Source organism: Hypomesus nipponensis, chromosome 3, assembly GCF_054491055.1.
Source record: "Hypomesus nipponensis isolate SF chromosome 3, ASM5449105v1, whole genome shotgun sequence".
NCBI lineage: Eukaryota > Metazoa > Chordata > Actinopteri > Osmeriformes > Osmeridae > Hypomesus > Hypomesus nipponensis.
In genome coordinates, this window is record NC_140363.1 from 10,408,643 (window position 1) to 10,432,338 (window position 23,696).

The 23,696-nt window shown below is 42.8% G+C and overlaps 3 protein-coding genes across 5 annotated transcripts; 1 reads left to right on the plus strand and 2 right to left on the minus strand.

The window, feature by feature from the left end:
• Positions 1-422: 422 nt before the first annotated feature.
• Positions 423-2,151, minus strand: kcnf1b (potassium voltage-gated channel, subfamily F, member 1b). Its single transcript, XM_084683343.1, has one exon. It carries the CDS (start codon positions 2,072-2,074, stop codon positions 695-697), a length of 1,380 nt encoding a protein of 459 aa, XP_084539469.1. The 5' UTR covers positions 2,075-2,151; the 3' UTR covers positions 423-694.
• Positions 2,152-2,880: 729 nt separating this feature from the next.
• Positions 2,881-10,413, minus strand: atp6v1c2 (ATPase H+ transporting V1 subunit C2). 3 transcript variants are annotated; one of them, XM_084683246.1, is made up of 13 exons: positions 10,285-10,413; positions 9,115-9,182; positions 7,991-8,076; positions 7,233-7,295; positions 6,788-6,882; positions 6,512-6,603; positions 5,929-6,024; positions 5,598-5,666; positions 4,708-4,800; positions 4,391-4,478; positions 4,188-4,285; positions 3,914-4,043; positions 2,881-3,824 (listed from the first exon to the last, which is right to left on the minus strand). In XM_084683246.1, the coding sequence occupies exons 1-13, from the start codon at positions 10,411-10,413 to the stop codon at positions 3,729-3,731; spliced, it is 1,203 nt and encodes a 400-aa protein (XP_084539372.1). In that variant the 3' UTR covers positions 2,881-3,728. The 3 variants fall into 3 exon arrangements, with proteins under 3 accessions (XP_084539372.1, XP_084539374.1, XP_084539373.1); XM_084683248.1 differs by lacking the exon at positions 7,233-7,295; XM_084683247.1 differs by lacking the exon at positions 7,233-7,295 and having other exon boundaries at positions 2,881-3,840; positions 3,882-4,043.
• Positions 10,414-11,983: 1,570 nt separating this feature from the next.
• nol10 (nucleolar protein 10) lies at positions 11,984-22,332 on the plus strand. Its single transcript, XM_084675612.1, has 21 exons — positions 11,984-12,183; positions 12,562-12,607; positions 12,731-12,829; positions 13,033-13,110; positions 14,237-14,274; positions 14,464-14,600; positions 14,855-14,920; positions 15,033-15,093; positions 15,306-15,391; positions 15,650-15,728; positions 15,918-16,067; positions 16,252-16,318; positions 16,838-16,890; positions 17,730-17,856; positions 19,212-19,291; positions 19,418-19,516; positions 19,765-19,857; positions 20,070-20,246; positions 20,476-20,777; positions 21,205-21,307; positions 21,605-22,332. Exons 1-21 carry the CDS (start codon positions 12,118-12,120, stop codon positions 21,758-21,760), a joined length of 2,163 nt encoding a protein of 720 aa, XP_084531738.1. The 5' UTR covers positions 11,984-12,117; the 3' UTR covers positions 21,761-22,332.
• The last annotated feature ends 1,364 nt before the right edge of the window (positions 22,333-23,696 follow it).

A 23,696-nucleotide genomic window follows, 5' to 3' on the forward strand; every position in this document is an offset into this window, starting at 1 on the left:
ACAATGTACCATTCAATCAACTGTAAACTTTAATATGATACCTTCCACAAACACTGTTTCTGGGCTGTGGGATACATTATACAGTAGGCCTTCAAGTAAATATTGCTCCAATGCAATCCCAGAGCAATCACAGAGAAGTTGTAATCATAAATCCCCCAAAACATAATAAAGTTTTATTATCTTTATAGGCTACTGATTTATAAATGTTTTTGTTGATTTATAACTACGATTTGTCTGTAATTGCTTATTGATAGTATACAAGGATTATTGCTGAATAGCGTGTCTGCGTGTGTGTGCATGCATGCGTGTGATCGCTTTCTCGTATTGACAATGACATTACTTCATCTATTTTTGTCCTGTATATAAATCTTCAACTGGATAGCCCAACGCCAGGGTGGTCAAAGGGAATGTTTTACGACCAAAGGTTTTTAAAGGCAGCATTATACAAGAACAACATTGAATATGTAATCCTCAAAATCTTTATTAAAAAGGATAGGTAGATTTTGATTTCATGCAAAGTTTTATTTGATGGTGACCGGTTGACCTTTGCGCTGCGTTCCCGGCTTACTAAAACCAAAAATATATGGAATCCATAAAGATACATTTACATATAAGCTACTTCTTAGTTACGAAGTGATGACGACACATACAGCTATACCACTAGTACTGATGGACATTCCAAGAAGCGATTTAGTCACTGCGAGACAGAGTCATGGAGCTCTCCATACGCGCCCGCTGCGTCAGATTTGCTCTTGGTCTTGCCCGTTGCACCTTCGTCAGACTGCAACTCCATGAGCTCCAGTTCGTGTTTGGCCGCGGTCTCGAGCACTTTTTGCTTGTTGTAAAATATGACAAAGTTGTTAATGATGGGATGAATGGGTAACGCAATAGCTATCACCCCGCACAAGAAGCTAATGGCAGCATTACACTTGCCAAGAGTGGTTTTAGGGTAGATGTCTCCGTAGCCCACCGTCGTCATGGTAATAATGGCCCACCAGAAGGACTGTGGGATGCTCTTGAAGAGGGTTTCTGGGTGGCTTTGCTCCATGGTGTACCCCAGAGCTGAAAACACGAATATCCCCACGCCCATGTACATGAGCAGCAACCCGAGCTCCTTGAAGCTCCTTTTCAGTGCGTATGTGAGAGTCTGTAACCCGGAGGAGTGGCGGGCTAACTTGAAGATTCGAGCGATGCGCATGATACGAAGTGCTTGTACCGCTTGCTGGACGTTGGCCAGTTCCATCATAGCCGTGCCGAGGGACGTAAGGGTTAGTACCACATAGAACGGAATGATGGCCATGAAATCTATTATGTTCATGAAGGAGAACATGAAGCGTATTTTGTTAGGGGAGGACGCAAGACGCAGCAGGTACTCCACGGTGAACCAGCCAATACAGGCGGTCTCTATGGCATCAAGTGTCGGGTGTTCTACGAGGTTCCCCTCTGCGTCCTCCACCTGGAGTTCTGGAATAGTCCCTATGCACATCACTACTGAGGAGACTAGGATGAAGAGGAACGATGCGATGGCAATCACCCGCGCAGGCAAAGAGGATTCTGGTTTCTCCATTAGTTTCCACAGGAACTTTTGACAGCGCTCCGAGCGGTATACAGACGGGTCTCCATCTAAATCATCTAATATCAGCTTTACTTTGTTGGCAATCTCGGCTAGTTCTTCTTCTTTTTCATTCAGGTAACTTTTACAACATTCGTCCAAATAACTTTGTTCAATTTTCCAGAATTCCATCTCTTTAATGAAACAAATGGGACAGATTCCTCTCTTAATGTGAATCTCGTCAAAGTAGTACACGTCTATGATACATTTGAACGCATCTGGATCTCTGTCGAAGTAGAACTCTCTTTTACACGGGTCGTACTCGTCACAGAGCGAGGAGATGGCATCATTATTCCGCGAGGAGCAGTTCACCAGTTCTGCCAGGCGACTTTCCGGGTGACGGTTTAGTACATCACTGTGCAATACTACCCTGACTCCGCCAATGTTCACGACTATCTCGGTTACATCTTCAAAACACAAATTATAACCATTCGCGTAGCGTGGTTTAGGTACTGTCCACATCTTTTGTGAGGTGTTGTTAGGTAACTGGACAAAATCAGAGAAAAACGAAAATCAGTCTTGTCACTGAGTGTATAAAATATTCCATCAAAGTTAAATGTGCAGGTCAAATAAAAAACCTATAGAAAAATCTAGCGAGTCTTCATCTATTGAAACCATTAGCGAATGGAACCAGGACTCGCGCTCCTGCCGCAGATATAGCCCCCACCCACGCAATTCCGTCCTACTTTCTCTCTCTCTCTCTCTCTCTCTCTCTCTCTCTCTCTCTCTCTCTCTCTCTCTCTCTCTCTCTCTCTCTCTCTCTCTCTCTCTTTATCTATTTCTGTCTCTCTCCCCAACTCGGCCTCTCGCTCTCTCTTTTTCCCCAAACTGGCAAACTTTTTTAAATTGCATACCACAATTATTGCGTTTGGGCTATTATATAAGTGGCATGGCACTGATTATAAAGTTGTATGGTTGCACCAAACTCACAATTGCACAAAATGCACGTAATATATTGATCCTACGTAAGCGCGTCAATTCAAACAAATCTGCGAATTTATTTGACTGAAAGAATGTGAGGCTGACAATGGTTCCTCAAGAGCAATCGCGCCACCTGCTGTAGATAACAAATAACACTCATGTCGAGATTCCCTTCTAGTCATGCTGTCCAACTTCTTGAATACCAACAAACAAGAATATTGATATATATCAATATCCTTTATCTGAAATTATATTAGTATTACAAAATATTGTAATCTTCCTTTATTTCAATTTTAAGGACTTCAAACATCTTTCCATACAAAAACACATTAATTGCCGACCACCCAAAAAACAAAAATCAGCATGACACGAAAAAAGTTTAAAAAAATCTACTGAACAGGTTCAGCTTTTAACGTAGAGTGAGATTACAGTTTATGACTGCTTTACCCCAGTTCTGTATTTTAATAAGCTCCAACCTTTAAAACCCTGACCTGGTACAATACATTGTATACATGCAGCAGTGCACATGCATAGATTTGCTCCTTACAAGTGAAGCCAACCAATATAATAATTATGGTAATACCTTTCATAAGCAGAAATGTACACTTTCAAAATCATTGAGGTATGGAAAGCCAGAGGGAGTGGACCCAAGTTCTTAAACATGATCTTCTGTGTTTGTTTCCATCTTGACATGAACAAAATGGACAACCATGAAGTCGAAAATAAAACTCTGCTTACATCCTCAGCCACTGATTTACAGAATGTTGAATATGATTAACTTCTTCATGTATCTTACTGACAATACAGAGAGCTTGAAGACTCTTTATTCAGGTGCATATGCAGCCTGACCACAATCTCCTGGAAGGCTCAACCTCAGGTCAACTGTTCGTCCCTCATAATCCTCTTCTTTGCATGCAACCTTCTCTGCATGCAAGGAGAAACCCCCTTCCGACCTCTTGATAGTTACAAATTACGCTTGTTACTCCATACTGATGCATGAGATTGTCACAAACATTTGTCCCGTCTGCTCAACATTCACTCCAGTTGGAATGTCAACTTTGACTACACTTCCGTTTCCACACACTCCCAGGTGCTAAAATACAATGAACAGCCCAGAGAGTGCAAGAGAACTATGACAAACAAACAGCTGACGTGATTGGGCCTTCTTAGAGACTCAGAGGGTCCTCCTTGGCTATTAACTGGGGTCGACGAGTTTGATGCTGATCTGAAAGCAGATGTAGGAGAAGTACTCCTGTTGACCCACACTCACTCCTGGGATATCAACACCAACCTGCAGGGCAAAAGAGAAATGAGGAGGTAATCAATACATTTAATCTGAGTTCACATTTTGACGAGCTTGCTAAAGGAGAGGCCTCTTACATCAAGCTTGCTGGCCGCTGCTGCAGGGTCCAGATGTGTGAAAAGGGAACCCAGTTCCTCCCTCAGTTTCTTTGCACGTTTTTTTCCCGGCTGCAGCAGCAAGGCCTGGAAGCTAACAGGCAGACCATACCTGGATGGGTATCATTTGCCCAGAAATACAATTAATTGTACATTCCGATTGAGTGATGGATATGTAACCAATCACACAGTGATTTAGAAGGATTCTAAAAGAGTGCATTATACTACAAGAGTATTTGCCTACAGCATAACTGACCTGAGAACAGATTCCACAAATACCCTTAGAGCTTTGACATGGATCCAGGCAACAAACACCTCACTGAAGTTTACCTTCAGCCAACGCACAAAGATTCCCTTGGGGTAGACAAACATGTTTGAGTACATACTACCACACACACACACATACACACACACACACACACACACACACACATACGCACACAGCCCTGGGCTACTAACATATTGTTCCTTCTTGTCCACACTAAGCCGGTTCCTCTCTTGTCTCTCCAGCTCCACCTGGTCAAAGCTGAACTCCCGTACCATGAACCTGTTTGCCAGACACATATGTCATAGTAACAACGTATAATCTTATTGGACTATTGTTGCAATGGTTTGCAATTGTAATACATAGGTTTTAACTGGGCCAGACCAAAATGGGTCTAATTACATTTCCCGATAATGTATTGTTTGTGTCAACCACTGTATGTAAATACCATGCTGTTAAAAGCAAGCAAACTGTCATTGTTGTTTCTGACAGTAAGAACCAGCTCACTTACTTGTTCTGTTTGGCTTTGGCTTTGAATTCATAAACAGCTTTCTTGAAAAGGGTTACAGTGAAAATCCCTTCCTCTACCTCCTCAAATATTTTCCTGTTGGAACATTACATGCAGGATTTAACCCCAGACACATACAACGCATGATTTTGAACGCATTATTTTGAACAAGTCTGAAGCAACTCAAGAAGAATGCTGTCATGTGCGCAGTACAAATTAAAAGTATAAAGGAAGTTCAAAGTTAACTTATTCAGGATCAAAAGACTAGCAACTTAGCGCATCTGTAACTCCAAGACCAAGACTTGCGGTCTTGGTCTCGTGGTCAGTGTGAACCACAGGACAATGGACGGGGAAAGGCTGTTACTACCACAGCCAGTGACTCTTACTTTTCCCAGTAACATTATCCTTGCGGTTAGTCTGACCTTCGAGCAGAGTGCCACTCTGCTTCTCATTGCCACATACAAAATGTATCAAATGTACGGTCTTGTCTTACTGTAGTTAGACAGTTGTTCCTTCCCCATATGGGGAATGCAAGATGGGTGATCTTGCATGGGCTTCTGTGTTTGTTTACAGTATAGTTTGTCTTGTGTATGCGACCAGTGTGATATTGATCTTACTACTACTTCTGCTGCACCACCAATAGATACAGAATTCCAGTCGATAGTCTCTCTGCCTCTCTCTTTCTCTCACCCTCTCTCTCTGTTGTGATACTGAACATCAATAAAACACTCCAAAGTAAATTTCACACCTCCAATGAACGAAGGTGAAATATTTTGTCTTTAGCCAGTGTTCTACATTGCTTAAATGAGACAGTTCTTTCAAGACAAATCAGATAAAGTCAAACTGATTTATTGGATGACAACATGTAGCGAGGAACAAAATGTTGACAATACCTGCTGGATCGAGGCACCACAAATTCTGACAAGGATTCATAGGTCCTCTCCCATTGCACATAGTTCCCTCTGTACCAGTGGAACACAAACACACACACACACACACACACATCCAGCTTCCATTAAGTAAGATATTGAAATAAGATTATTACTTCATATTCTTAAGAAAGGTTTAATCCTGTAGTACTTTCTTTGCCTGTAATACTGTACCTTGCAATCCCATTTGTTTTGAGATACATATTCATTACTTTATTATGTGTTCTGCCTCGGGGCACAAAGTGTCATGATATGAAAATGAGTTCTTCACCGGAGACTGTGTGATGCTGCTGACCTGGTCACCACCACCAGCAGAGTAGTGAGATACTCTGAGTCCACCAGGTCCTCTCTCCTCAAAATGTCTGTCAGTGTGCGTATTTGGAGACCACCTCTACCGGAGAAGATGCAAATGGTGGATAATTTGCCATCTTATTAGGGGTGAAGCAGAATGTATCAGAATAACGTACTGCAAAACATTTTCTGGCAGATTGTTTTGGGAGGGGCCTCATTTTTTGGCTAGGCAATCTCACCTGCCATCTTTAACTACACTTCTACACGAGGCTATAATTCTCCCTGTTGCCCAGCAACTAATTTTGCCTCAGAGCAACAACACTGTTTGTACTGTGGACAGTCAGTCAAATGTAATGAGTCATTCTGTAACTAGGGAGAGAGGAAAACCAACATGCTGGTAGGAAGGGCAAACACATTTCATGTTTTTTTGAATGTTGAAGTCTGGGTATATTATCTGGTCAGTCTTATTCATCCAAATGAAAACATGTTTAAACCAGCAGCGAAGTATATAGCAATGTGCCTTTACCTCATTTTCTGGTACATCATTTGTCATTTTACACATAATATCAAAGTTTGAAATTACTCACTCTGCTTTGCGCTCAAGGCAGTCCAGACTGGCTTTTACGTTGCAATATGCCCCAGACCGAGATTTCAGTTCTGTCTCTACCTGAGTTACTTGCTAACACACAGAGACAGACATACACACAAATCCACAAGCACACACACTATTCTTTGCAATACTAGCATAGCATAGTTCTGCCTCTGCCATCAATTACCAATACATGTATTTCAATGTTGACATCATGATAGATGTGGAATTTACATAGTAAACTTTATATAATATGCAAGTTTCCTTCTACTACCTTGGAAAGGATGTCTGCCAGGCTCTTGAGAGGCAGGGCAGTGGGGTATTTGGCTCTGTCCCACTGGAACTTTGTCACATAACTCACCAGATCCACTGATGAGACACCCAGGAAGAAAACAAAACTTACCCATGAGTTAAAACAGGAAACCTATTTTGGGGCAAAAGCCTTTGTGATGATTTAGAGACCAAACACAGAAACACGGGTGATACAGGTGTCTGTGTCAGTCAAGTTCACACAAACACAAACACACACACAGATGCACATACATGCATAAGCCACACACTGGTGCAAAACTACAAATGAAAAGTGCAGTTGTGCAGTTGTGAAGTTGAAACATTAGAAGCGCACAACGCTCTTCTACACGCTGCACAGTAAAATAGTTACAGTAAAGTAAATTTCCTGAAAACACAGCAACCAAACACTGGACACTAGACACCAATACCCAGCAAGGCCTGGAAGTAGGCTTTCAAGGGAGACAGGGGGACTTTTTGATGGCTCCTGTGGTCTGATGAGAGGAAAAATATATAATCTGAGAACATTGTACAGCTTTGAAACTAAACGTGAGTTCTAAACTGAATGTTGTGGTATATAATTAACTTAAATAATTCCGATCTGAACTATGTTCTCAAATATGGCATAGGTAACACACAACAACATCTGAAGACCATGTAGAGTAGACTACTTTATATTCTGCTTAGGTAGCTTAATTGATGTGCTGACAAATTTTGCTCCAGCACTATCACTATCAGTGCAACAGCTTGCATGTGCTATCTATTGTATCTACAGAAACACAATTTAAGAGCAAAAGAGTAAGTAACGACCAGCATTTTAAAAAGTACAAAAGACTAATCCTAGTTGTATAATGTAACAAGCTGGAATACCATGTATTTGTTTTAGTCATACTGTGAGTGCTGTCGTTTGTAATTTGTTAATGGCACTATGTTGCAAATGTCTACGTAACCCAATCCAGAGGCTAAACAAGTACGTTGGAGAAAATTGGTGTGCACAAGGTGTATATGTGTGTGTACAGGACAGGTTAGACATGTATCTGTGTGTGTGTGTGTGTGTATCTGTGTGTGTAAGGTACCGGAAACAATCGTCCTCTTAGCTGATGAGTTCCTATTTCTAATCAGCGTCTCTCTCCAGACACATACCTGACTTCTATCTTCACTTTCTTACATCACCTGGGAATAAGCCTACCTCCATTGGCCAGGGCATTCTCCAGCACTTTGTCACTGAACTGATCCATAACCTGTGCCATACACTGGGATGTCTTGCGCATAACACTGATGGACACAAGGAGAGGAGACAAGGACATGAGTGAATAAACTTCCCACCACAACACCTTCAGTAATGACACGTACTCTCCTTTACACTGGGAGGAGGAAACGATCACAAGATGATGATTGGGCATGATGAAGGGTTAAATGCAACCCTGTATAAACATGTAAATGACACTTAAAAGTACATGGAAAACCTGTTAATTTATTTATTCAGAACATCGATATTCAAATATAATCTATGGATCACTATTCTATTCATATGATCCATGGAAACCTGATGTCTTTATTGAAGCCTTTGAGGGGCCCTGAGGGAGAGCTGATGGACAACACATTAAAAAATGAAAAAGAATCAAAATAGTTGGTTGTCCTTATTTACCAATCAAATCTTCTTGCCTTGTGAACATTGGTATTTCTACCAATAAACTTAAAACAATATTCATGTACTTTCAATGAACAGAAATACCAATTTAAAGCCTACATAGGGTGGAAAATGTAACTACAGACTACAGACAGTGTTCACTGTGTCCTCAGGTTTTGGTGGCAACTTGTTATGTCTTCAGTTTACTTACTTTCTTCCGCAGTTCCTCCCTAAAGCCTCAAACTAATGAGCACACTGACAAAGTAAAGTGTTCCTAGCAAAACACTTCAGACTCGCAGGCTCAAGTAAAGGCCACTGAATTAGGAAGCAAGGGAAATAAGCTTCAGCAAAACCTAAACATGAATTAATGATGACTGAGACGGTATACTACTACTAGCCTTTAAGTGAGGGAAATAATTGTGGTTTACCCATCATGCCAGTAAGGTTACACACGTACAAGGTTACAGAGTATGTTACAGTGAAGTGTAGAGTAGCAAATACAAATTCTAAATTAACTAAATATCTGTTTGTGAGACGGTTTAACTGAAAGACAGTCACTAATGGTGATAATGAGAAAAATTACAAAGTTTTTTTAGTTTTTTTATTCATGTTTTTTAAATAATAATCCAAGTAGACTACAAAGATATTATGTGCTTAGGCTCTGCTTAAATGGCCCTGTTTACCTTTCAGCTTGGGTGTCCAGTCTGGAAAGCTCATCAGACACACCAAGGAGGATATCCAATGTACCAACCTGTGGAAGTTTACAATGTACAATGATACAATTACTTTGACTAATGTCAAATGATGCGAGTGAAAGTGAAACTGAATTAAAAAACCAAAGACAATTATTGTAAACTAAAAAGTGAGCAGACACTTCTTGTCTGACAAGTCTCTGTTCTGAATAAACCAACAAGCCAGTAGCTTCCCATGACCACACGCCCTCAATGGCACACAGTGAAAGGATACACTGTGTTACATGAAAGTGCAAAAGTGCACTTGTCAACTTTAACAGTTTGCCAGAGTTCCAGAGAGATGGAACAGTACAGCAGTATCACCACAGACAATTGGGATTTGAAAATTGGTATTGGCATATCGATCATGGTGAAACAAATGGGTCAAATGGAAATTTGCTGAAAGCCTCCTAGCTACCTCTTGAAGGGAGCAACCTGAGCCCAGCACTTCATCAGAGAAGGCAACCAAACACCCTCACTACCTGTGCAGTACAGTACATCCTATCCACAAGTGAGACCAGAACTCCCGTGAGATGAACCATCCCAAATACTGCACATCTTCTTTTGGGTGACGTTTTGTCTGATGTAATATAGGCTTTTGACTTTCAAAATGGTATATGCTGAAGTATAATTTGTGGACTGGATTATATTGCATAGGTATCTGGATTAGATGCCTGTGTAAGACCCTCTACTTTACCACTTTTATGGCAGGGACAGCTTGGATAATAGCCAACAGCAGGGGTAGCTAAAGCAGGACAGGCCTTAAGCCACTCCACAAGAAACCAGTGCTGTTGTTCTTATGTAAATCTCGGTCATATTGTTATCTCTCACACTTCTCGAATTTCATCTGATCACACCAACTGCTGTGCTTTAGCCTACAAACTTGAAGGTCACCTGGGGATAGCAATTTATCATATGAACAAATGTAATTAACAATTATGAACGGAGCAACAATACTTTTGCTGTTTGCCTGTAACTTACCCCTATGTCCCGCCAATGACATATTATAAGCGTGCTGCATTACTTTAAGCTGCTCAACGGGAGGAGGTAGCACTTAATATTATGCTTTGGCCTCTTGACAGCTATTGTGCTTTATTGAGGACAGACACACAACCTCCTTACCTTTAACTCTGGGATGGGGAACTTGAAACTGGAAGCCAAATTAGTTTTGGCCACAGTGTTTTTGAGTTTTTCCAGACTCTGAAAGCTGGTCTTGTCCAGTGGAACAGATATCAACCAGAAGTCCGTCATGACTCGTCAGAGCCCTGCTGGTGCCCCTCTTAGCCTTACATGTGGGAACTCCGTCCAAATCCTCCAAAACAACTTAAGAAATAAAGTTATGAAATAAACTGTTGATGAATACACAGTAGACCTATAAATAAAGATACCAACTCAATGACAAGACCCCACTTAACCTAGGCAGCGACTGTATAACTTCTGTAATTTCAGTAATTGTTCAAACCCACATTCTAGGCCATATAAATGTAATTTGTGAAATTTTCTTTTAATTTTGACTCGAGAAGCAAATTTAAATTTCCATCAGTTTACATGGACGAGTCCAGTCACCCATAAACAGAACAGTCAATAATAAAATAAATAGCCTAGGCCCTACTATCGATTCAAAACAATGAGCATTAATTACGTTAAACGCTGTGATTTTACCACTTGTTTAAATAATCATCATCCTAGGTTAAAATTAGTCCTATATTAAGTAAACTGAACAAATCAGACACTTGATAAGACAGTCAGAAATCTGAAAATAGTTCTTACTCTTTGTTAAAGCATCCAATCACTCCTAATTCGGCTACCCAAACAAATCGATGTCCGGAGAGAAGCTAAGGGACATGGAGAACAGAAAGACATCCAAATAAGAAACAAATACTGGGTGAGCATTGTTAGCCTACATCACCGAGCCGGTCAGGTGCGCAAAATAATTTACATAAACAGTCAGAGGCATTGCTTATTCAGCAGCATCTGCTCAGGTTTCTCACTCTCCTCCTGTAGTGGTTATTGAGGATGAATGAATGTTGCTGAGTGTGTGAAGGACAGCACTTGCTGCTCGAAGTCTAAACTGCCATAAACGGTTACGTTTATTTTATTTTTCAAGTATAATCATAACTGAAACTGAAATTAATCCTATAGCCTAACGAGTTGAAGTTAACGGTGACAAGTTTATTAACAAGCTATGTAGATGGTTCGTCATTGAATAAAAGTCCTTGCAAATGTAGAGCTAGATTCCAGATATTAGCAGATGCAGGCCAGAACATCCTCTACGCCTATCTGCAGTGCAACCGGCGCCTTTTAAAAACATTTTTTATAGACAATTATCGTAGGTGATATTATGATAGCAAGTGGACAGCAAAAGTTACAAAGGGTAAGCCTACAGGCCAAACTGTAAATGGGATAATTAGACCACGTAGATGGAACAGAACACGAACTGGAACAGAACAGAACACGAACTGGGACCCAAGTGGGATTCCAGCCCAAATTAAGGGTATGTTAACATTACAACTATTGAGTCTTGACCCAATGATCAGATCCAAAGGTATGAAACCTAAGGCTGGGACAGTGAGTGACTAAATAAAAACCCACCACACACAATGTGTTGCATGTATGTACATACAGTAGAATATTTTTAATACACGAGGGTGCGTCCCAAAACCATACATACTATTTAGTATAAAGCCTAGGCACCACAGTCCTAGACTAAAAGTATAGTTGCAGAGAATGTCCTTAAACAGGCTCTGATAGTGGCGACGTGCAGTCAATGTGTTTTATGGCGGAACATTTTTTCAGGAACTTTGTCTACACGAACATTGTTCTACAAACCCTCTTTTCCTGTTGTCACACGGCAACGTAAAAACGTGGAGCTTGAAACTAATCTGTGGTCACTGTAACTAGCTAGGTTTGTAATATCAATGTTATGAGAGAACAGTGTCTGTACCGGCCTCTAAAATGCAGATATCCAGTGTAAATGATGTGAAGATTTATAATTTAAGCCACGGCAAATCTCTTCCTGAGGTAAGAAGACTTTGCTTTCTAGTTGCTCGCCAGTTATATACAAGTGCTAGCTAGCTATAATTCAAAGAAGAGTCTTGCTAACTTGATGGCTATTTATTGTGGTAGTCTCCTTAAGGCATGGTGTAATATGTCTAATACGTTTGGTTTAGTTTTAGGGTTAGCGTTACAAAACATGCATAGTGTTGACACAGTTGAGGATTATCAAGCCATCCCAAAATGCTACATTGCTCTGTAGGTACTATGCCTATGCAGTGAATTAACTGAATGTATAACTAAGAACATCCCTTCGTTTTGATACTTCTTCATAATGGGGGACGTGGGCGCATGTTGACAGGAATCGGGCAGCTAATAATGTTAAACTTAATTCATGTCCTGCAGTGGCTTTCAGATCGGAAGAAGAGGGCATTACAGAAGAAGGATGTTGGTGAGTTTTGATATAGTTTTTTTCTATAGCATACCCAACTTGATGTAGTCTATTAACAGTTACTGGTCTTTAGACTGTAGCCTATGTTGTAAATACTCACCCTCTCCGCTTTGAATACCTCAGACATTCAGCGCAGGATTGAGCTCATCCAGGACTTCGACATGCCCACGGTGTGCACCTCCATCAAAGTGTCAAGGGATGGGCAGTTCATACTTGCTGCAGGTGAGAAAATCAATAGATGTATATGTACTTGTAGGGGTTATCGTGTTCAGGTGATTTGGACACATGCTGCCATCATCTATAGACACAGACAAGGGGGGCATCTTGACTGAGAGGTTCTTCTTGATCAAACAGCGTTTTTAACTGCTTGTAATATACCAAATCCTGAAAATAAGTTCCATCTTTTCCAATCAATGACAATTCAGGAACATACAAACCACGGATCCGCTGCTATGATACTTTCCAGTTATCCTTGAAGTTTGAGCGTTGTCTCGACTCGGATGGTAAGCATCACAATATTTAAAAGAATGTACAGTGCTGATATCTGTATCTGTAAGTATGTATTGTTATACTAAATGTAGTATCCTCCTCTGGGAGTTGAATACAGCTCTCCAATGTTAACATTTCATACAGTGTCTCAGCTCCCCAGTGAAATAATCTTCTATTGAGAAGTGAGTGTCTGGTTTGAGGTTCTTCATTCTATCTGATTTCAGTTTAATAAGGCAGTTTGATGACAACCCAGTGCCCTTTGTTTGATCCCATTTTCCAGGGTTGGAGCACGCACAATGCAGTGTTTCCTTTAGGATTTTTTTTTAGCAGTGGGGGCAGGTCTGTACGGACAACCCCCACCCCCTGCCGAAACAAAGTTCTAACCCTATATTTCGGGGCAGGTTAATGTAATAGTCAATAGGATAATGTCAAACGGCACATATTTTCATCCTATTTCCCCGAATGCAATAAGGTTAGGCTACTTAAAGACACCTTCCACTCAAAGTATGTTCTAAATGGCATAAATGATGCCAATTAAGAATTGACGTAACAACTTATTGTAAATTGTCAGTTGCCTAGCCTATCGATTAAGGTAGGCCACTCGAAAGCATGTGCACTGTCTGCTTCATTTGATCTTGATAGGCTAAGCATTCTCTAGCAAATAATAAAAATAAATCCTCTTTTATTTAGAACTACTTCAGCATATTAATGCACCTAAAATACAAACGTGAGCAAGGGCATGATCGCTATCGAATCAACAGACGTGCAATTTAGCTAGCAGGTGAAGAATACAAACAACAAAAATCAACAGTTAACTTAAACTAATACAATAACAGGCTTAAATGATGTTCTCAAGGACGCACACACGCAATCTCAACTGCAGTGTGAAGCGTGTGTCTGTGCTATTCTCCGACATGCACTCTAACAGTCACTGCTGATAGACTGCCTTTTTTACAGCCCTATTTCTGATATTTAGCTGTGGCGGGGCGGCGAACAACAAAGAAGAAACACTGCAATGTCTTACAGCTCCCTCCCTTCATTACCACATCAAACTGTCCTTTACACCCATCTGAAAGTGCAGTAACGAATCAGTGATGTTGTGACATGATGTCCTCACCCGTATTTTACTTCTTTCAACAGTCGTTGCCTTCGATATCCTCTCCGAGGACTACTCCAAGGTATGCAGAAACCATCCTGGCAGGCTTAACTATCTGTTAGGGTCACAGACATAAGATATCTCGGTTGCAAGCCAATGGGAAAAGCCCCAATGCCATAAAAAACTGGAAACATTTGAGTTGTTTATACATGTTTAGCAGTGAATAGGAATTAAATTGTGTCTGTCCTTTGTTGTTTGAATGTCTGTATAGCTGGTGTTTCTACACTGCAACCGATATGTGGAGTTCCATTCCCAGCACGGCCATTACTACAAGACCCGCATACCCAAGTTTGGAAGGGACTTTTCTTACCACTACCCCTCCTGCGACCTTTATTTAGTTGGGGCGAGGTAAGAAGCCATTTGATTATTTGATTAGGCCATAAAATAACTTAACATCTTAGGTCAAGTCTGGGTTTTCTGTTAAGATATGGTAGCAAACATGTATTAAACTAAATTATGTTTTAGCTAAGTCTACGACTCTTGTCTTTAATTGACCTGAGGGATTTGTCACGTTGAGATTATCCCATTTTAAATCTATTTTTATTGCCTATTTATTGCCACGGTATCCTGTAGTGAGAACAGCTCTCTTTGTCCTCTTCCAGTTCGGAGGTGTTCAGACTGAATCTGGAGCAGGGCAGGTTTCTCAGCTCCCTGCAGACTGATGCTGTGTGAGTAGCCCTGTACTGCACGGTTGGTTGATTAGTTCAGAGGAGATGGCTTCTTCTAGCCGCCTTTGTGTGTGACTCACATGTCAATTGACCTTTAGTTTTTTGTTGGTAGGGAGCACAATGTGTGCGACATCAACCCTGTCCATCAGCTGTTAGCCACAGGAACAACCGAGGTGGGTAGTGTGTCCTCTATGAGACAGTCTGGGTTGACATGATGATGCATTTTGGCCTGCAATGTTGCGTTACAAACTGACTTTTTTGTCGACTTGTTGGCTCCACATCATACTGGAATGAGTTTTATGTCAATTGGATTCCAGTAAAAAATAGCTGTTCATCCTAAACGCCAATGTAGTCCCTAGTTTACTTCCTGATTTGTTGTCGCCAGGGGAAAGTGGAATGCTGGGACCCTCGGGTGAGGAACCGTGTGGGGCTGCTGGACTGCGCCCTGAGCAGTGTGGCAGAGGGAACAGAGTATGTACACAAACACAGGCTGTAGTCGACCAATACATCAGAATTTCAGACGGAAATGTTATAATGTCAAGTTTTTTGGACTGCTTTTATTTTCGTTAAATCTACACTATATAAGTTACATTGAATGTAGCCACTGGTCTGCAACGTGAACTACTGTAAACCTTTTCATATAATGTGAGCATGTTACACACACATACATTCTCTCTAGGAATATTGCCAGTTGCCTTTTGTTTCTGACCTAATTTTTATATTATTCAGGGTGGAAGGTTTACCATCTGTGAGCGCGCTGAAATTCAATGGCTCTCTTACTATGGCAGTGGGCACCAGCACTGGACAGGTTGGCTAAAAACTAACATCTGAAATATTATAAAGGCAATATTTGGACTGGTGAATTATTTCTAAAGATCATTTCTAAGCACATTCAGCTTTGTGTAGAAGACCATAACAAACTAAACACTGAGAGTCATCTTGTTATTATTTATTGATTCAAGTAAATCAGGTTTTAATGTCTTTGTCACAAACTCAGGTACTTCTGTATGACCTGCGCTCCAATCGCCCTCTGCTGGTAAAGGACCACTACTACGGCCTGCCCATCAAATCCCTCAACTTCCAAGACCACTTAGACCTGGTGTTGTCCGCAGACTCCAAGATCATCAAGATCTGGAACACTGACACGGTAACATGACATTTCTGCTGCCAAATTCATTTCCAGTCAGCTGGGCAACTAGGGTGCTCAAATCTGTTTTCAATCTTTCTGTGGAGCAGTTCAATATTTGAAAGAAAAAGCGACCACACTGCCTTGAAAAAAAGAAAGGAGTAATAAATCAAGTGTGCTTGTGTCTCGTGTTCCCCCCACCCAGGGAAAAGTGTTCTCCTCCATTGAGCCCCAGAGCAACATCAACGACGTGTGCATCTACCCCAACTCAGGTCGGCATTTCTGATAACTCACATGCAACACCTATGGTTTTTTAAGGGCATTTAAGGCCAATTCTATGTGTGTGAAAACAAAACAAAAAAAGCTGTATGTGTGCTGTATCAGATCATGATGAGTAACTGAAATGACACTACTTTTTGAGGTTACATTTTTTTTTGTGCTAGACTCACATCCTTGAATTGTGCCATTTCCCCTGTCTTACCAGTAGGGGGAATCATGACTTTCAAGAAGGCCTATCCTTCACTACCTCTATGGTATCTTTTAAACATGATACCAGAGTCGTAGGAAGAGCCTAATTTGCGACTGAGTATACTGTATAATGTATTACTGTATGCTCCTCTGTTGCTCACTATATACAAACAGATTGCTCTTGACCTACCTAATGTATATTGCTTTTGGGACAGTTCTTGCTTGACTTAAAACAAGACAATTGATTCTGTATTTTATGGCGTTATTCTATAATTCAAGCACATCTTATTCACTAACGTCTTAATTTTGTCCTAAACTCACAGGGATGCTTTTCACAGCCAACGAGGACCCCAAGATGAATACCTTCTATATCCCGGTGAGTTTCAAAGTTTTACATCGTCCATGGTAATGACCCACCAGTGAGCGGCAGGATGTTTGCTGTGTGAGCGTGCATGCCCCAGAGACCTGCAGTGGAACACAGTTCAGGGTGGAGGTTCCTGAGGGACAGTGGAACACAGTTCAGGGTGGAGGTTCCTGGGGGACAGTGGAACACAGTTCAGGGTGGAGGTTCCTGAGGGACAGTGGAACACAGTTCAGGGTGGAGGTTCCTGGGGGACAGTGGAACACAGTTCAGGGTGGAGGTTCCTGAGGGACAGTGGAACACAGTTCAGGGTGGAGGTTCCTGAGGGACAGTGGAACACAGTTCAGGGTGGAGGTTCCTGAGGGACAGTGGAACACAGTTCAGGGTGGAGGTTCCTGAGGGACAGTGGAACACAGTTCAGGGTGGAGGTTCCTGGGGGACAGTGGAACACAGTTCAGGGTGGAGGTTCCTGAGGGACAGTGGAACACAGTTCAGGGTGGAGGTTCCTGAGGGACAGTGGAACACAGTTCAGGGTGGAGGTTCCTGGGGGACAGTGGAACACAGTTCAGGGTGGAGGTTCCTAAGGATTGTTACTGCACAGAAGCTCAGGGCGGCATGACCCTCAGGAGGGGTGTAAGTGTTGTTATCTCCACGGTTACAAACATGAAGATTGGGGTTATATGAGTTTGCACTTTGCACAATGAACAATTTTATAGTGAAAACATTTGACTGTATTTGCCTCATTCCACCTCAATAAATGGCCCTACAGTAAAGTGTCAAAACAGTGTATTGTTCTCTCGTGTGTGCAACAATGATGTACATGGGGATGAAACAGTTTGTTTGTCCTGCGGCAGGCGCTGGGACCAGCACCTCGCTGGTGCTCGTTCCTCGACAACCTGACAGAGGAGCTGGAGGAGAGTCCGGAAAGTACCGTGTATGACGACTACAAGTTTGTGACCCGCAAGGACCTGGAGAACCTGGGTGAGAGCCCCCTGCAGCTCTGGAGGGGCCTCACTCCCTCTCCTCTCTTTCCCTTTTTCCTTCCCTCCTTGGACAACACCACACTGTTCAGGGACAAATCTCCCTTTTGTTTAGTTTCAGGCAGTGGAGATTGCAGGCATTGGAAGTACGCCACTTTTTATGCCGGTGTTATGGCGATATCAGTTCTACATTCATGCTAGGGCTACACAAGCAGTGTCATGTCACAAATCTAACAAACACAAACAGTTATTTTTGCATTTGCCAGTCGGTTTCTTTGGGGAAAACCAGGCCTACATCACTTGAGAATTTAAACACATGCTGTGTCCAAAGCCATCGGAAACCCTCTCCTCAGAAAGTAGCCCGTTTGGTGATCATTGAGTACTCAAATCAGGAAGATCTACAGTAATCACTTGAGACGTTAGGACTCATATGTGGGCCAGTTGGGGGTGGAGGCACCACTTACCTAGTGTTTCCTCCAGACGGTTGAAAGAGGACAGATTGAGAGATGTTGGGGGCAGAGGGGGGGGCAGTGCAAGGGCTGGCAAGTACTGGAAGGGTTGAAAGGAAAGAGGAATGTGGGGTCAGCAGTACAAAGATCGAATGACAAGAAGAGGAGAAAGGCGGTTGGTTGAGGGGGAATAAAAGGGGTGGGATGAGGCGGACGGGGGCACGAGGGGAGCTCCCTGCAGCTGTGTAATATGGCCCCTGTTATGTAACAGGAAGGCAGTTGGCTGGAAAGATGGAGATTTCAAGAGAAGGATCTTTTTTTCTCTCTCTAGAATGCTGTTGCACGCACACTTCCAAACACATGCGCTCAGTCACTCATTTGCACTCATGCACACACGTATAGCTACACACAGACACAAGTCCACGGCTCCTTCATTCAGCCACCCCCACACATTCCATACAAGTGAAGTAGACCCGGGAGCCATGGGTCTTCCTCAGTTTTTACATTATGTTGTGTAAGAGGTCTGTAATGTCTTCTCAATCTTCTCTCTTATCTTCACCTTAGCCAAAGGTTAGTGTACTGGTGCATTAACAGCAAACAGCTCGATACATGACATGCTAGCTAAGTGTATTCAATCCGTAGGTGAACTTTCCCACAATAGTGGCTAGGCGAGTATGTCCCAGTATTTGACATTTTTTTATCAGCATGTTTTCTGCAAAGGTTGCCAAATCATGATTGTAATGTCCTTGCCAAAGTAAAAAAAACACAAACAAAAACATTTCAAACTTGAATGAACTATTTTATGAACTATACATTTGAAAGTTCACTTTTCTTCTTCCAACCTTATCCCAAACATATGTTGAGCCAGTAGTGAGTGTCTTGGTGACTAATCCCTGTGTTTTCCCAGGTCTATCACATCTGGTGGGGTCTTCTCTCCTGAGGGCCTACATGCATGGCTTCTTCATGGACATCAGGCTTTACCATAAGGTTTGTGTGTGTATGACTGGCAGTGCTGCTGTTTTGTCATTGTTGCTGTGCAGTGCATTTGAGCATGTTTGAGCATTTGTGTCAGGCTGGTCTGTAAGTTCTGACCTGTGTTGTTGGTGCTACCAGGTGAAGACTATGACCAACCCGTTTGCATACGAGGAGTACCGCAAGGATAAGATCCGTCAGAAGATTGAAGAGTCCCGGGTCCAGAGAGTACAGGTCAAGGTAAGATATCTCGAAAATGACTTTTAAGCAGCAACTCTTTTCCCATGTTTCTCAAGACAGAATCAAACCATCATCATACAAATATAGCATTTACGATTCTCCGCCAAGCACTTTTGAAGTAGTAGTGTGCCAGTCAAAACTGTCCCCATCATTTCGCACTTACCCTTTGTGAAGAATCACTTACCCTGATCCTCAGAGTACCCAAATACGATACACCACCAGGACTAATGACGTATCCCTTATGACAGACTCTACCCAAGGTGAACAAGGACCTGGCCCTTAAGCTAATGGAGGAGGGAGACAATGAGGCGGAACTGGCCGCCCGCAAGAAAAAGGGAAAGGTGAAGGATCCATGTTCTCTCTCTGTCTCTCTCGCTCTGTATCTCCCTCTCTCTCTGTATCTCTCTGTCTCTGTATTTCGAATAAATGAAAATGTAACAAATAAGACAGAGATTCTGTCCTCCTCACTAAGTACAACGTTATAACGTTCTGTCATCTTAAGGACTTTAAATAAGAAACAACTGAAAAACCATCATTGTCCCCCCACCCTCAGGTTGTACCAAGCATCCTTGGCGACAACCGTTTCCAAGTGATGTTCGAGAACCCCGACTACCAGGTGGACGAGCAGAGCGAGGAGTTCCGCCTGCTCAACCCCATCGTCTCCAAGGTGGGCCAGAACAGGAGGAAGAAGCTTCGTCTCCTGGCCCAGCAGGCCACCGACGCAGAGCAGGTGAGACGCCACGCTGCGCCATGACATACTGCAGCTCTCATTTACATGTATGCACCGGGAGTCTGAACCAAGCCCCATGAGTGGTCATACGTCCTTTCACGTACTACTGGAATTTGAGTGTGAGGTACAAGCTGTCTGTAGAGCTCGTCTCCCTCTCTTCCCTTCCCTCCCCACATCCTTCTCTTCCCTCATCCCTCTCTTCCCTTATCCCTCAAACCTTCTCTTTCAGGCGGTGGAGCGGGGGGAGGACGAGCCTGAGGGCCAAGCCAGCTCGGACGAGAGCTCGGACGACGACAAGGGCTGGGTGGATGAGCTGAGGGAGCAGAAGCACCTACTGTGGATGGAGGCACGCGATCGCAGACGTCAGAATAGGAAGCAGCAGGACCGCAACACCACTTTGGTGGACCAGGACCAGAACCAGGGTCAGGGCCAGGGGAAGACATCCCAGAGTCAGCCCCGGTTCTTTCAGATCAAGGCCGGTGAGGAGTTCCGCAGCTTCAGGGATGTCTCCAGGAAACAGAAGCTGCAGAAGTAAGAGAATACTGACATGTCATAGTATTACACCACATCCAAATCACGTAGAGGAAGTTAGAAATACTATCTTGGCTCTGTGTCTGGATGCAGATTCACCATTCACAGACTACCACATTGAATAGGAAATGACGACAGAGTTCAGCAGTTCAGAGCTTGGTGTAGAGGACTATTGGTGTGCTTGCGTGTCCCTGGATTTGATTCATTGTTGGCCCTTCTGATTCTTCTTAAAGAAAGACCTAACTTACAAAATACCTTAGTGGGCTGAGCAGAGAGAGGCAGCCCATCCCAAAATGAGTCTGACGTCATCATAGACAGGTGTAGGCAAAGCACAGGTCACATTCGGTTACATGTCAACTGTCTGGGGCCAAATAGGGAGGAGAAGTGTGTGTTACTCCAAAGTCCTCTTGCTGTGTCCCACTTCCAGGGCTTCTCTGGAGGACCGCCTGAAGCTGGAGGAGTCCTCGGGCACCGTGAGCATGGCTGACACGGCGGTGGGGAGCAAACAGGTCACATTCACCCTCAAGAAGGTCAGTGACACAGTCATGACACAACACCTCCCCAAGGCCCATTTGTTTGTTCCTGTCGGGCCCTATCTTCCTCCGATTGGTTCCAGTCTACACTGGGATACCAAGAGGGAGAATGTTGATAACTTTGTTTATGTACCACATTGAGTTTCCTGTGTGAAGTGGGTGACTCAGTCAGCTGTTTAAGTAGAAGTGGGGCACACTGAACATTGTCCAATTGAGCTGCAGGTAGGCTACAATGTATAAATTGAACTGTCCAATCTAGTTTGACCCTGAGACTCCCCCCCCCCCCCCCCCCAGTCTGAGCAGCAGCAGAGGCAGCAGGAGGCGGAGAGAGACCACCACCAGGAGAGGAAGAAGCTGCGGCGCTCTGCGGGACACCTCAGCAGCGCCAGGGGCCGAGGGCGGGGCCGCGGACAGAGCCGCGGGCGGGGTAGAGGGAGGGGCCACTTCTGAGTTCTACTAATCTACAGTTGACGAACTTGCGTGTGCTCCCCCCCCCCCCCCCTCTTTCACCAGCCTGTGTTTACCAACATCTTTTAAGAGAATGATTTGTTGTTGTTTGACTGTTTTCGCCAAACTGCTTATCCATTCTGGAATCTTGACCTTGTCATCAGTTCTATATCCCCCCCGCGCCCCCAGACCTTTGGACTGTCAAACAACTTGCTAATGAACAGACACCTTGGATGAAGCTTATTACTGCCTCATGCCTTAAATAAGGACTGGAGTTGTTCGAGACCGGTTGAAAGGCCAACCTGGATTACCTTTCTAGTTCCGTATTGAACTCAGTACTCAGTAATGAGTCATGTTCTTAGTGGCTACACAGCACTGGAAAGGTTTCCTGTTTTTTTAGACTGGTATGTGAGGGAGAGAGAGGTGTGTCTGCTCTGTGTGCGTGTGTGTGTCTGTGTGCTTGTGTGTGAGAAGGACACGACACCGTCCTTTGTGTCCTCCCTGCTCATTGTTGTGTCAACATCCTGTACCGTGTCATGTCTAAACCATAAACCATCTTTTTATGATATGGACAACTCCTCTTTCCGTGTGTCTTTCACCTCACCTTAATGCCTCCGGTTCACAGGAAGTCTACTCCTTGTTTATCCTTTTTTGTGCAGTCAAGGAACATAAAAAGAAGGATGTGTCAAATACCCGGGAGACACTAGAATTAGAGTCCAAATTTGGCTCTCAGTGTACGTTAGTTCTGGTTAGAGGGCACATTTATGACGTGTGCTATCTGAAACACCCTTTTTCATATTCCTTTTGTGTAGTAGAAGGATTGTTATTGTTTATTTTATAAGGTCCCATGGCAACCTTTTGCCCAGAAAATGGCTTTCAGATATGGATACTACTCAAGTTGATTTCTGTGAATCTCCTGTACAGAGTTTACGATTGCCCTTTCCTGGAAAGTCGTTCGTCATACTACAGCATGATCAGGCTTGTTCCAGCAACATTTCCTGGTGTGATATTTACACGAATAGTGCAACACCCAGGATCAACACAACCCCATCCTTGAACTCTCTTTTTATTTTGGCAGCGGACCATTTGTAGTGCAACACCACTGTTATCTACTATTTTTTATGAGTATACACTGTCAACATTCTACAACAAGAAGCCAAAGAATATGTATCTAAAATCAGTGTGGGGCAAGTGTGTTATTCATAACATAGTCAGACACTGCATCATAACACTAAAGTGAAAGCTAACAGGCAAGGCAGGGTGCATGTATTTGCCATCTATTTAGCAGTGCTAGGCTATATCTAGATATCACAGTAAGTTAAGGCTTTAGTACGCCTTGTAAAACGTGTGTGAAAAGTGTTGCCAACAGAATTATAAAATGAGTGCTGTAGGCCTATGATGCTTCATATTCTTGTCAGTTGATGATGTTTATCATCTGTATCCAACCTTCTGCCTTACTCACTTTACATGTTATTATAACAGACGGCTTTTATCTAAAGCAACTTACACATAGTGAATATGGTAAGTACAGCTGAAAATCAAGGATCAGAAGAGCATAGTTCTAACAGTATTTCGGTTGTCGGGTCAAGGTACGGTCTGTATTTACAAAGTAACCACATCTCAGCTACCAGGCACCGTACAGAGTAACATCTCAGCTAAAAGGCGTACTGCAGCAATAATATACAAGTGAGAGACATAAAACATACCGGAAGACTGACAAAAAAAAGTATAATCATTCAAGTCCTTTTGCTCAGCACATTACTGGGTGGAATTATCGTGCCTTTCTAAGAAGACAATGGGAAGGGACTGTGAATTGCTCACAAAGAACATGTTCTTGCTGGTTTTACTAACCCTAACCCTGTAGTTAATGCCTCTCAACTGACAAATCCAAGGACTTCACAGGGTGTTAAAAAGGTCCATCCTTAAGTGTGACATATTT